The sequence below is a fragment of the Protopterus annectens genome, chromosome 1.part0, assembly GCF_019279795.1.
Source record: "Protopterus annectens isolate FY-2018-M chromosome 1.part0, PAN1.0, whole genome shotgun sequence".
Classification (NCBI taxonomy): domain Eukaryota; kingdom Metazoa; phylum Chordata; order Ceratodontiformes; family Protopteridae; genus Protopterus; species Protopterus annectens.
In genome coordinates, this window is record NC_056725.1 from 125,318,258 (window position 1) to 125,333,031 (window position 14,774).

The following is a 14,774-nucleotide window of genomic DNA, read 5'->3' on the forward strand; positions in this document are numbered from 1 at the left end:
CAGCTGTGTAAGATACCAGGTGGGTGGACGAGTTTATTAAGGAATTAAGGGTGGAGAGCTGAGAGGATACCTTATCTGTAACCCCCGCAGCTACTTATCCCTGGAGAGTATCTCCCAGCTCTTTTAGTAGATCTCTCTGCAACCTAGTAAAGTGTGTAAGGTAATTCAGCGACCAGAGTGTAAAGGCTGCTGAACAGGACATGCGCTTTCTGTGCCTATCCATCACTCTTGAATCTTTGTTTGGTGGATGGACAGATGTGGAGGTCTCAGTTCCTTCTTGCTGGCTGCTACCACCATCATGGCATCAACAGGGACTCCTTTAGTGAAGTAGGACTTATCTTGGGGTGAAGTAATACATTTATTGGGCCTCCTAGGGACAGGTTCCATTGTGTCCCGAGACTCCAATGCCTTTCGACAAACCAAATCCATGTGTTCATCAAAAGGTGGAGACACCCAAGTGGTGAAGAGTTGAGACCCAAAAGCCTTCAGGTACACAGACTCCTCATCAGTAGGGCTGATGGGCCTCCATCCACCTCTCTGTTTGAGGATCTCCAAGATGTCTGCAAAGGAGACATCTTCTGAGGGTGACTGTGGGGACCCTTCTGAATCATCGAGGTCTGTGTCTGAGGTGACGGATTCCTGGGGGAATCCAAATGTTTCCTCTTGCACAACCTCTTCTGAGAAACTTATTCAGTGGGACCTTCTGGAGAGGTTTCAGAAGTGCAGGGTTTGCCCGTAGGGGCATCTTGAGGCCCGGGGTCTCTATGCTTATGTGTAGTCTGTAATGATGAGGCAGACACCGGTGCTTGTGGGGAAGTCATTGCTTGTCCTGAAGAAGTGGTTGTCCGAGGGGACAATGCTCTCTTCATGGCATCAAAATCCCCCCCGACCCCGATGCAAGGGAACCCCTGGATCCAAAGAAACAGTTGATTCATCCAGCACCAAGGCAGTGGGCTCTGAACCAGAGGTAGGAGCTGAGCTCACCCATGCTGAGGCCCTGAGAGGTAGAGTCGGACCTGAAAAATCGGTTTGACTCTCCTGCCTGGACCCGTCCGGGGAGTGTTGGCCCCTAGAGTCTTCGGTCGGCACTGAAGCAGTCTGAACTGCTTGAACCAAAGATCCTGGAATAGGTCTTGGTGCTGGCGGCTCCACCACCATCAGCTCCAAGCACTCTGGTTCCAAATGATTTGGATTGGAGGAGGAACGGTTGTGGGTGGAAGGGGGAATGGTTGGATCGGAGGCCTGAAGGGTCAGCTCAGGCAAAAGTTTGGCAAATGCTGGTGTCTTCAAAAGCCTCTGCACCATATGATCCACATCAAAATCTGATAAGCTTCTCGAGGATCGAGAAGAGGGGGCTGGTGAGGCTGTGGACTGTAGAAGTGGAGATTTTAAGGTAGGAGATACCGGCTCCAACTCAGAGGACTGGCTTCTAATTTGTAAGACCATCTGTTCCAAAGCTACTGGAGCCAAGGTCGAAGGTTTGTCTGATCTCATCGATTTAGAAGAGGATGGAGACTGCTCTATCAGCTCCAAACTGTCAGATGCAGTAGAAAAAGACTTTCTAGTCTGTTTGTCAGGTTTTGGTTTGGGTGACTTGCTTTGGGAGCTTTGACCTTGTTCTAGATCCGGTTGAAAGGAAGACTTGAGCAAACCCCTCACTATGAGTTTGTTCTTCCTTTCCTGAAGGACCCTAGCACTAAAAGAGTGGCATATAGCACATGTTTCTTGTAGGTGATGAGCACCTAAACAATACACACAATCTGTGTGTCCATCTGTGATGGACATCTTCTGTCCACATTTGGGGCATTTCTTAAATCCTGAAGGCTTTATTTCTTTCACTTGTTTGGACATAATGCAGTATCAGTCAAGGTAATACATCTTTGTAACTAAAGTATCAATAACTCCCTAAGTAAAAATTAGTTATTGTAATATTTATCCTACTGTTTTAAACAAATTCACTGTACACTGTAATAAGAAAGAAACACACAAACAAATAAGGCTTAACAGCAAATAACTCTATAATAATAACTCTATAAGAAAAAATGAGTTATTAAAGCCTATTAATATATTTAGTACTACTAAATAGCACACAGAGAATCTTGACCAGAATCTCCAACTTTAAGCTACAGTAATCAAAAACAGCAAACTTTAACTACAACTACTAAATACACTGCAAACCTATTATGTTAAATTTTAAGGGGTATAGGGAGATCAAAAATGCCTATACATATGGCCACATAATTATTAAGAAAAAAAAACAAACAGTAGAAAGATCACTAAAGTATGATTAATGAAGCTAAAGCACTACAATGTAATATACGTATGTAATTCCTAACAACAAAGCTATTTTTGATAGAAAAAAAGAACACTTAGCCAGAGCTAGTGAATCACCCGATCTGTTTCAGCAGCAAAAAGAGATCTGGGGAAAGCCCCAGTGCATCATGGGATAGAGAGTTAGCCATAAGCTGGTTGAAGATCTCGAGCTTTAGTATTTGGCCAAGTCAGAACCGAGGATCAGTTCCAAACCCAGCAGTAAAGAATGAAGGCGAGATAGGACAACTTCACATTAATATTTCCAATTAAATATCTTACTTAACCACACAATCAACTTAATTATTTCACTAATTAATCCATCAATTACCTTAAACATATTCTAATCAATATCCACATTTATTCCTTAGTGCACATATGTCTGACACTTTAATATAAAATAAACTTATTTCTGTTGAAACCATTTTGAATTTATTCTAACATGTACTGGATGCTGCAAAGGTACTGCAGATTTCAAATAATTTAAATAATGTTATTCCTGGTAAAAATGACAGGCAAATGGCCTTGTCATTCTTCCATTCTGAATATCACATTCATGCTCCAACATCCTCTTTTTAACAATCTTTTTAGTTTCCTGCAATACATGTTTTTAAACAATTACACATAGATACATAAATAACTCCCACAGAGTTACAAGTAAGAAGCAGTCCTATCCTAAAAATTTCCCCATTCATACATACATCACCTTCAATCACAAATTTACAAGCTTCACAATTCTGACAATTAACATTTCCTTTGTTATCAGAAGGAAAATCTCATTAAAATAGTTACTATGAACAATATCCAAGATGTTGGAGCCTCTCCTAAATGTTAATTTAGGTAAATCCGATATTGCATCCTTCAAGTTCAAAGTTTTGTCAGATTAAGTATATAATGATACTTTTTAATAACATTCACCATCTGATGTGTAAAATAGCTATGAGTAAATACACAAACTGATTATATCTTCTTTTTGGATTGACTCTAGTTGTTCTCTTTTACTCCAATAGTTCCCAGCTTTTACCATTTCTTTTTCATTCCATAACTTTACAACTGATCTCATAAGTTGTTCCTTTGTGTATCCCCTATTATATAACTTATGTATAATGCATTTTAATAATTCACAAAATCGTTAGTTTTTGTACACAAATGACAGGCTGTCACCATCTGACTGTAAGGTAGCAAATCCATTATATTAAATTAAAAGAAATTTGTTAATGCTTTATCCTTTCTCCCTATTTTTGAACTGATTTTATTTCTAGAATCAACAAAAATAGTAACATTCATAATGTATTTTTCTTTACTTCAATTTAAAAGGTAAATTGAAAACCAAATATTTTATTCTGCAACATGTCCATAAAGTGTAATACTCTTATTTCTGCTAAATCATACAATCCATAACTGGTCATCAGTAAATCTATAATATGCTATTATCTTAAAATGTTGTCTTGTTGATTAACTATTATTTTAGCCATTGAAATACATTTGGATGAGTATTTGTCAATTACTGTTGTACATGGAATAGTGTTGAATGTCTAAACAAACGTAAAAGCAAAATTAGAAGCATTCACTGTTAGTCCTACATCAAGTGATACTGTCACCTCTTCAAAACATGCCATAAGATTCAAAAGGTAAGGTCTCCCCTTAAGTACCCCATACTGTTCAAATACATAAGTAAGTTTCACCGTGTCACCATAGACAAATTAACTCCATTGATTTTACAAAGAATACAGTTTAGGCTTATGGGTTTAAATAGTTTGGGTTAGAAGTGATCCCTCCACTACCTCTGTGAATTAATACAAATATAGTCAGGTTTTGCAAGTCAGGGAAGTGCCACATGCTAACCTTTGTCCATGTGTAACAAGGCCCAGTGGTGAAACAGGCAGTACTGTTGCTTACAGTGTTTGGTGCTCCAGCTCAGTCCTCAGCTGGGATACTTTCTGTGTGGCATCTGCATGTCCCCGTGAGTCTGCATGGGTTTTCTCTAGGTGTTCTAGTTTCCTCCCACAGACATGCTGTAGTGAACTATCTGTCACTGAGCCAAAGGATACATGTGTCATGGCTGAGTGTGCTTGTGTGTGTGTGTGTGTGTGTGTGTGTGTGTGTGTGTGTGTGTGTGTGTGTGTGTGTGTGTGTGTGCGCATCATGGGCAGTGATTCCACAGGCAAGGGTTCCTTTCAACAAACACAAAAACATTTGTACAGGGTCTTTATGCATACAGTTATACCCACCAAAGTCAAGGAATGAATGAATGAATGATCATACTTTATTTTATTAGCTTTAACATTACTATTTCTTTCTCAGAGTGCAGTTTACCTTCAAACACTGCAGTTCATTCTGTAGTTTTAGTTGGTCTGCAGAAATGTATTGCTCCTTAGGAGTGGCAAGCGATTCACACTTCTCCAACCATGAGGTAAAGCTAGATAAATCTTTTTCAAACCTGCAGAAGACAAGAAATATCAGTATCTGAACAGGTCAGCTTCTTCAGTTTATCTCATACTTACTACTTTACTTCAGACAATCACACACATTTTTTGCAGTTTTCAGTCTGTTCTGGTGTACTCTTTGCTATGAATGATATTCTGGGGTAAGGGATACTTTCAGCACTTTATCATAATTACTGGTTAACTTTTGTTCTACTTTTCCTCAATGAGCTAGCCAAGATTAAGTCTAAAGCTTTGTCACAGCTGACATGAGGTAGGAAGTTAGCTTGTTCGTGGTTCCCATGTTAATATATAATCAGTGCTTAGAACATTAAAAAATATTGGAATATCTGAGTCATCGCAATCATATGGCAATGCTTTTAACTCACAAAGTCTCTCAAAGCAATACCTACTACTAGAATACACTGACATATGTGAACTTGACCTGTATCAGGTTTAGCAGACAGCTGGAAGATAGGGACTTCTAACTGTCCAGAATCCCAGTATAAAAGAAAAGTCTAGATGTAACACTTCATAGAGTGATTGTTACAGGAGTCAACTCCTCTTTGAGTACGAATGTGAAAAAATGTTACTTTGTTAGTAGAGTGCAATGCCTGTTGTTCCTATATTGGTGCACTTAGAAGGCCAAGTCATAGGACTAACAGGAAGCACTATGCAAAGGCCGGCTATTACAACTAAGATGCTCCATCTAGCCTTGCCATCCTGAGAGAAAAGGATGCTGTAAAGCAAGTACAATAGTTCACAGTATATTAAGCAGTAGTCTTGAAATAGTGGAAAAATCAAGTTGGCCTATTTGACTTTTGTGAAACCTGACAGGAAGGGGAGCAAGCCCTTGCATGTTAGAATTTCTATTAAACATTATGGGTTTTTCAGGATCAGTCAACAAAAGCAATCAATAAATGCATTAATTAAGTAATGAATAACAATGATTTACAGTAGCAATGAATGATGTGGCACATTTTTGGATGTATCTGTCAAAACAGTAGTTCTGTGACTGCATCTCCATCAGCAAGCAATTTCTTCTTTGAAGTTCTCCTCTTGCTATGTGGCAGTGATCTAAAGCATGGGAAAATATACCAGTATACATTCAGATATTCCAACCCTTAGGAACACACAGTATGGCCGATAACATCTTAGCTGAAGGAACATTACTGGTCAAAACTAAAAGGCAGCCAAAGAAAATCCTTAATGGGAATTTCAAATTTTTCTTGAGGTGTGCCTACCATAGAATTCATGGTGCCACTGTTCTGAGTCTCCTTGAGACAACACTGGCTGAAACTTCAACCAGATTAAGCAAACCTGCTGAAGCTTCAACCGAATGAAAAAATATGTATATTTTTTTGTCAGAAGCAAGCTAAACACCCTGTACCCTCATCTTTTTGTATATTAAATCTGTGGTGTACAAATATGGTGAAAAATACTTTGAATCTCTGTGGGCACACAAACAGAAAGTACATCAGCAATGATTCATTATAGAGAACAGTAGCTGATGAGTTCCACATTGGTGAAGTGCACGGAATCAGCTGGAATCTGATCCAGTTTGCACTACTTGACCAGTGAAATGGAAGACAGAATTAATTATGCAAAGCATGGGAAAAGCAGTCCCCACATGAAGGATCTGAAGACCTTAATTTTCTACCTTCCAAAACCAAAGAAAGCTATTGTCAGCTTTTTGAGTGTGGCATCTTCTTTCACAAATTTCCATTTCTTGACGGTTTTCTGATGCCATATTAGACCATCATCCTGTGCTCCCAAGGACAGTTATAATGAGAATGTTTTACTGGATGCAGAAAACCTTGGAATACATAAAATTCCTTCTCAAAGAGATGAATTTAGAGGATAAGACATGTGAAGAAGCCCTTTCATAGCCCATTAAAATCTCCTAATTCTTCACCTTTCTTTGAAGTGGATAATGTTCAGACTGGCTCATCCTTGGAAAAAAAAATCTGTATTTATCAAAGTTGCTGTGCCAATAATGGTCCATTGTTCTTGACAGCATGTAATCCCAGCTGGTTGCTACAGCAAACATACAATGAAGAGCAATGCTGTACATGGGAATGAGGCAATATGGCTGCAGTGTACTGATGCTGATATCCTTCCTGACCTGAGTCAGCAGAAATATTTTGTATCTAGTGGAGCTTTATTATTCTTCACCTGGTTGAGTGTAAACTGGACAAAGTTTAAACATATTGAATTCAAGTTCCCAGTGCCAAATACTCAAGTCCTTTTTAGTACTGCTGGTACAGTTTTGATTTTTGCAATAGCAGTGACTCAATAAATATTTATTTATTTGTATTTGTTTACTGGAATAGTCTGACTGGGTGGAGGCCAAGGGAAAACAGCTCTGAATACAATATGGAAAAACACAAAAAAGAAGTTATGTCTTACCATAATGTTCCATCTGTATTGTTGATCCTCGTACAGCCATTACACATGGGTATCAGTTCCGTCCTCGGAACTGAACCGGCCATTTTCCAAGCTTGCATCAGCTTCAAACTCTTGAGCTAAACTCTTACCCACAATCCCCCTATCTGTTACCTCAGATTGAGTTTGCAAGTCAAAGAAGGTAGAGGCTACCTCTGGTCAAATAACCTAAGAGAACCGGATGGTGAGATCCATTAGAAACCACAGGAGGGGGAAGGAGGGAGGGTCGTAATGACTGAACGAGGATCAACAATACAGATGGAACATTATGGTAAGACATAACTTCTTTATTTGATATTGTCAATCCTCGTTCATTCCTTATGCATGGGACAGAGTCCCTAGCTACCTCTATTCCTGGGAGGCTCTCATGGAAAGACATTCCTGAGCACCATAGAACCGAAGGATGCTCTTCCCCTGGAGACCAAATCCAATTTGTAATGATTGATGAAGGTATGAGGTGTAGCCCAAGTTGCAGCTGCATAGATGTCATGTAAAGAAGCTCTGGCATGGAAGGCAGCAGAAGTTGCCACCGACCTTGATGAATGAGCTTTCATGGTAGTAGGCAACGAGATATTACGTTGTGTATAAATGAAGGTCACACAGTCCTTCAACCATCTAGCTAATGTGACCTTAGCAATAGCAGATCCTAATCTAGATCCAGAAAAGGCCAAAAGTAACTGGTCAGATTTACGAAAGGGTTTAGTCCTGTTTAAGTAAAAACAGATTTGCCTGTGGATATCTAGGGTATGCAGGCAATACTCTCCTCTGTTTGAAAGATTGGGAAACAAAACTGGCAATTCAATGGCTTGATTAATGGACATTTCAGAGATCACTTTAGGCAGAAATGACGTATTAGTTCTCAGAAACACTCTATCTCTATGAAAAATCAAGTATGAACTCTTGATACATAAAGCTTGAAGCTCAGAAATACGTCTGGCAGAAGTAATGGTGACCAAAAACAAGGTTTTCCATGACAAATACTTGAGGTCACAAGAAGAGGCTGGTTCGAAAGGTGACATTGTCAGAGCTTGTAGAACTAATGATAAATCCCATGGTTGAATAGGTTCTCTAAAAGATGATGATTCACACCTTTTATGAAGATCTTGCACAATTTATGGGACATAAGAATCTTGAACACCCTCATGAAAATTAGAAATTGCAGCCAAATGAACTCTAATGGTAGAGGCCGATAGACCTGATTGAAAAAGGTCGGCCAAATAGTCTAGAATTATCGACACTAGTGCTGAAAAGGGGTTTACTTGTTTATCTTTCAGCCAACAGGTAAATCTTTTCCACTTGCTCAGATAAGTAATTCTAGTGGAAGACTTATGAGATGCAATGAGAATGTCACGTAGTGGTAAAGAAAGATCATTCTGCCTGGCAATCAAGGGAACTGGAGTAGCCAAGTCGTGAGCTTCAGGTTGTTCAAGTTGGGATGGGTCAGGTTCTGTGGATGCAAGATCAACTCCGGGGTTGGATGAAGAATCCATGGTCAATCTAGTAGGTGAGGCCAAAGGAAGGGTAACCAAATCTCTCAAGGCCAATATGGTGCTATGAGGATCACCTTGCTCTTCAACTGATGGGCTTTCTTCAGAAACTGGGGAATGAGGGGAAAAGGTGGGAATGCATAAAGAAGACCCGAGGGCCAATCATGGACTAGAGCGTCCCTGGGTGACTGTCCAGGAGGGGGAATCAGGGTGAAGTAGTTGCTGCATTTGGAGTTGGTCGGGGATGCAAAGAGGTCACAGCAAGGACAGCCCCAGTGGTGGAATATCTCTGCCACTATCAAGGGATTCAGGGACCACTCGTGAGGTTGAAGAATGCACCTGCTGAGTCTGTCTGCTATCAAGCTGGAACTCTCGGGAATGTGCGTTGCTAGAAGAAAATGGTTGGTAGCCATCTCCCATTGCCATATCCTCATGGCCTCTCGACAAAGGAGGTAAGATTTGGTTCCACCCTGCTTGTTGATGTACCAGACCACCGCCATGTTGTCTGATTGAATCACAATTGTCCCAGACGGCAGCAGGGAATGGAATGCTTGCAACGCCAGAAGCACCGCCCACAGCTCTCGAACATTTATATGCAGATGGGCCTCCAGTTCGGACCAAGTGCCTTGGACTGTCTGTCCCTGACATAGCCACCCCCCCACCCCATCAGGGAGGTGTCTGTGGTCACTGTGGCCTTGTGTTGCTGGGGGGAGAAAGGGCGAGACCATTGTGAGGGATTGTGTGTCATCCACCAATTTAAATCCTGTTTGCACCTGTGAGTTACCCGAATCATGGCTGAAAGAGGATGCTGAAAAGGATACCATTGGGCGAGCAGTAGCCATTGTAGAAGCCTCATGTGAAATCTGGCCAGGGGAACAATGGTGATGGATGCTGCCATGGAACCCAACAGCTGTAGAACCAAGTGAGCCGTGGATTTTTCCCTTGAAAGTATTGGAATTAGTTGTTGCTTTATACTTAGAATTCGGTGCTCTGGAATAGCAGCTCTGCAGTTTTTTGTGTCCAAGATAACCCCTATGAATTCTGTTGACTGAGATGGGGTGAGATTGGATTTTTGCCATTTTATAGTTATGCCTAGCCTTTGAGCAGTGAGGAGAGAGTATGCCGGGGCTTTTTCCAGTAGATGTTTGGTGGGGGTGGAAATGAGCCAGTCGTCTAGGTATGGAAACACCTGGAATCTTTGAAGTTACAAGTGAGCTATGACAACTGCAATGCACTTTGTGAACACTCTGGGGGCTGTAGAGAGTCCGAAGGGCAGTACTCTGAACTGATAATGACTGGCTCCTGCACGGAAGCACAGAAATCTTCTTGATGGCCTGTCCACCTTTATATGGTAGTACGCATCTTGAAGATCTATAGAGCACATCCAATTGTCTTTTTCCAAAAGTGGGAGGATAGACTGTATTGTGACCATCCAAAATTTTTGTACTTTCACAAACTTGTTCAATACACTGAGATCCAAAATTGGTCTCCAGTCCCCGGTCTTCTTTGGCACCAAAAATAGTCTTGAGTAGAATCCGGATCCTATCTGGTCTGGAGGGACTATTTGGATGACTCTCTTTCTTAGCAACTTTTCTATCTCTAGTGCTGCTTCTTCTCTTTGACTGGGTGGAACGTCGGGAAGATTTTTTGAAGGGACGGGACAAAGATCGAAGGGGATATGATAACCTCTGATTATAATCCTTTGTACCCAAGAATCGGTGGTGATGGTTAGCCAGGCAGAAGGGTACAAGGAGAAACGTCCCCCAACCACCTCCAGAGGAAAGGAGTTGGGCCGCTCTTCAGGAGCACTGGTAGGACTGACCAGGGAAAGAATCCCTGGAACCCTGGTTACGCAGACCCCCTCTGCCCTGAAAGGAGCATCTTCCCTGTGAGTTTCCCCCTCTGCCTCTGGGGGAGAACTCGGCCTGTGTGTCACAGAAAGGACCCTGAGATTTCTTGAATCATCTTCCCACTCTTTTGCTTTCGGGAGAAAGCACGTTGAGGGGAAGAATAATGGACACCTATGGCAGAAAGGGTCTTACCATCCTGTTCACATCTGGACAGTGTGCTTTTAACTTTGGGCCCAAACAATGAGGAAGCCTCAATGAGGGCATTAAGAAAGGAACCACACTAGTTCATAGGTTCATAGGTTCATAGGTTGGTACTAGGCTATCAGCCCTAGGGCCTATACAAGCCTAGCCATAACAATTCCCTGGCTATTTCTTCCCACATTATTTACTTTCCGGGACCCCTGTCTAGCAGGGTGACTGATGTGATCCCTGGGGTGAATTTCCTTTCTCCCATCCAATCGTCAAGGTTCCTCTTGAAGAGGTCCAAAGAGGCACTCTGCTTGACATGTATGGGCAATCTATTCCAGAGTCTGGGGAGTCTGTGGGTCAAGAACCTATCCCTCCAGCATGTTTTGTTTATTGTGATGACAAGGTTTAGATCCCTGGAGCGTGTAGCTCTGAGGGATTGGGATTTCTTTAAGTGTAGCATGTCCAACAGCTCTGGGTTTGACATGGCCTTGTATGTTAAGCAGAGATTGCCTCTGAGTAGACGATATGCGACAGAGTATAGCTGGAGTTTTTTAAGGCGGTCAGCGTAGGGCATCTGCTTTAGGCCTGTGATTCTTTTAGTGAGGTATTTCTGAGGCCTTTCCAGTTGTTGCAGATGTCTTGAGAGGTACATACCAAATGGGGCATTGTATTCTATAATGGGTCTAATGAGGGATGAGTACAGTGGGACAATGACCTCCTTTATTCTGGATGAAAAGCCCTTCGTGATGAGGTGTGCCACATAGAAGGATTTCCTGACTGTTGTGGCGATGTGGTTATCGAAGGTGAGACCACTGTCCACCTGTGTCCCTAAGTCTCTTATCACACTTTCTGTGTTTAGTGTACTGCCACCTATATGGTAATTCATGGATACATGTTTTTTCCCAAAGGGGATAACAATACATTTCTTGGCATTGAGCTTGAGCCCATGGCTCTGGCACCAAGCATCTGTTTCTGTAAGGCCCTTTTGTAGAGTATCCACATCATTTGGGGATTCAATAATGGCTCCCAGTTTGCAGTCATCTGCAAACTTTGTTAGCCAGAGTCCCTTAGTGTTGACCTGTACTTCAGAGAAGTAGATGCCAGACAAGAGCAGCCCCAGGTCTGAACCCTGAGGTACTCCACTTGTCACTTGTCTGGAGCTGGATTTGGAGTCGGCTACTTTTACAGTGTGGGTTCTATCAGTAAGCCATTTAGCAACCCATTGGGTGACATAGGGATTAATGCCCAACTTAGTAAGTTTATCTATGATTCCAGAGTGGGGGATGGTGTCAAAGGCCTTGGCAAGGTCTAGATAGGCTGTGTGGACCACCTTACCCTTGTCCATGGCTCTGGAGACTGATTCAAAGAAGTCAATCAGGTTCAGGAGACAAGATCGGCCCTTCACAAACCCAAACTGGGTGGGGTCCAGTGTTTGAAGGTTGCCAATGTCTTTGTTTATAAGTTCCATGATAATACGCTCCATGGCCTTGCAGATAAAGCTTGTCAGACTGATGGGACGGTAGTTTCCGGGATCCAAGGTGGATCCCCCCTTGTGGATTGGGATAACTGTAGCTCTGTGCCACTCAGTGGGCACGAAACCTGAGGTGAGGCTATGATTAAACATGACACTTAGGTGAGGTGCCAGTTCATATTGTAGTTCATGTAGTACACAGCCCGGGATGTCATCTGGTCCCATGGATGCTGTATTCTTGGCTTTAGTGAGTGCGTTTTGTACCTGTGTGGCCGTTATTACTGGAATTTGGCAATCTTCCGGTATTGAGATGGGCCATTTAGGGGGTGAGAGGGGGGTGAAGTTGGCACTGAATCGATTTGCCAGGATATTGGCAATATCCTTCGGATCAGTATATTTAATGCCATTCTGTTTTAGCTCAGAGCAGATCTGAGCATTGCCATTTAGATTCTTGACATAGTTATAGAATGCTTTGTGGTTGTCTTTGGAATTTTTGGCAATTTTATTTTCGTAACTAGCTTTGGAGGATTTTATGAGGCATCTCAGTTTCTTACTGAGGCTAGTAAGGGAGTTTTTTGCATCCTGGGATTTTCCTCTTTTCTGCAAAAGTTTCTTCCTTTTGTTGTAAAGTTTGTTTATGGCAGGGGACCACCAGATTGGCTTCCTTTGTTTGGATGAGAGCATTTTGGTTCTGTTTGGGATGGCACGATTCATGCATGAGTGGATGTGCTCGTACAGTGCCTTAGTGTAGGATTCAGCAGTTGAACTTTCAGTTCCTGTCTGCATGGGTGTCATGAAGTTTGTCACTTCTGACTTGAGTAGCATGAAGTTGGCTTTGGAGAAGTTTTTTATGGTGGTTTCTTTACTGGGGGGTGGGGGTGGGATGTGGATGTTAAGGGTGATTAGCTTATGGTCAGACCTGACTAACGAGAGGGTGACCATAGGTATGGAGCATTGATTTCCCATGTTGGTAATGACCAGGTCTAGGATATTGGAGCCCCTGGTGGGATTATGGATTAGTTGATCCAGGGCGTTGGAATTTATGAATTCCAAGAACCATTGCGCATAGGTGTTGGGACATGAGTAGTTTTCCCAGTTAATGGAAGGGTAGTTAAAATCACCCAGTATTAGGGTGTTTGGTTCTATCTTAATATTTTCCAGTATGTTTAGAAAGGTGTAGTGAGAATCTTGGGGTATGGTGGGGGATCTGTAGCAAGCTACAATTTGGATTGCAGTCTTACCTAGTGTTAGTTGCACTTGGAGAATTTCAGACACATTGTGTTGGCCAACTAGCCTGGTGGTGTGAATATCCTTGGTGAATATTGACACTCCTCCACCTTTAGTCTTTCGGTCCTGGTTTGGGGGCCGAAAAGTGTGGTAAGAGTTGTAGCCTGGTATTGCAGGGGGGCTCTCTGGAGCCTTGAACCAGGTCTCAGTTACTGCACAGATATCGATGTTCTCCATTTTTAGGAGTGCCTCGAGAGAGTGCATTTTGAGGTTTAGACTTCTAGCATTGAGTAGCATTACCTTCAGATTTTGCATGCTTGTACCTGTTACGGTGGTGGTTTTGTCCTTTGAAGTTTGCCTAAAAAAGGCACTATAGGGGTGGCAAGAGCCTTAGCCAGTAACCTGAATCCCAGGGGCGACAGGTGCAGACCATCTCTGGCAAAGCATCGTAGTCTGTCAATCATGTGAAATAACACAAACTAAAAAAGCTCGGAAGTCCCAACAAGACTGAATGGTTACGAACACAAGAAATTAAAACTGTTTAATTAAGCGCTTTTTGTTGCCGCTTATACGGCAACTTCTTCAGATTGGCAATCTGAAGAAGTTGCTGTATAAGCGGCAATGACAAGCGCTTAATTAAACAGTTTTAATTTCTTGTATTCGTGGTAATCTGAAGAAGTTGCCGTATAAGCGGCAACGAAAAGCGCTTAATTAAACAGTTTTAATTTCTTGTGTTCGTGACCATTCAGTCTTGTTGGGACTTCCAAGTTGCATTAAGAAAGGAAGACTTAAAGGGTTCCACGAAGTTGCAGAAGCACATCTGGGCATGTCGTCTCAAGACCGCAGCTGAACCTGATGCTCTAGCTGCTCCTTCTGATGCATGAGATATCAGTCGCATAGAGGAGTTAAATATAGATTCAATGGTGGCTAGCTGAGAGGCCACTTTGTCATGGACCTCATCAGACACGGCACCAGCCAAGGTTTCACATAGCTCAGAAACCAGATCCCTTTGAAGCCTGGTAAAATGTGCCATATAATTCAGGGACCTGATAATAAAGGTTGCTGAAGCAAAGGTGTGCTTCCCTATCCTGTCCAGGGCCTGGGACTCTTGGCGGATGGACAGTCTGGCTTTCTTCTTCTGCCAATTCCTTTTTTGTTGCGGCCGCCACCACCAAAGCATCCACAGGAAGACCTTTGGACCAATGGGGATCCGAAGCAGGAGGGGACAAGATCTTATCTAGCCTCCGAGGAATAGCTTCAATGGTATCAGGAGCCTTTCAAGCATGCTGCACGATGAGCTGGGCAAGTTCATCGGCAGGTGGAGTAACCCAGGAGGTACGGGACAGGGTGCGAAAGGCCTGCAGGAACACAG

At 42.4% G+C, this 14,774-nt stretch overlaps 1 protein-coding gene across 1 annotated transcript in view; it reads right to left on the reverse strand.

Moving 5' to 3' along the window:
* The window catches only part of LOC122793396 (nesprin-1-like), an 876,647-nt gene that overhangs the window by 168,660 nt on the left and 693,213 nt on the right, over positions 1-14,774 (reverse strand). The window contains exon 35 of the mRNA XM_044061803.1: positions 4,627-4,750. Coding sequence (XP_043917738.1) covers positions 4,627-4,750 — 124 coding nt within the window. The remainder of the gene's footprint in view (positions 1-4,626; positions 4,751-14,774) is intronic.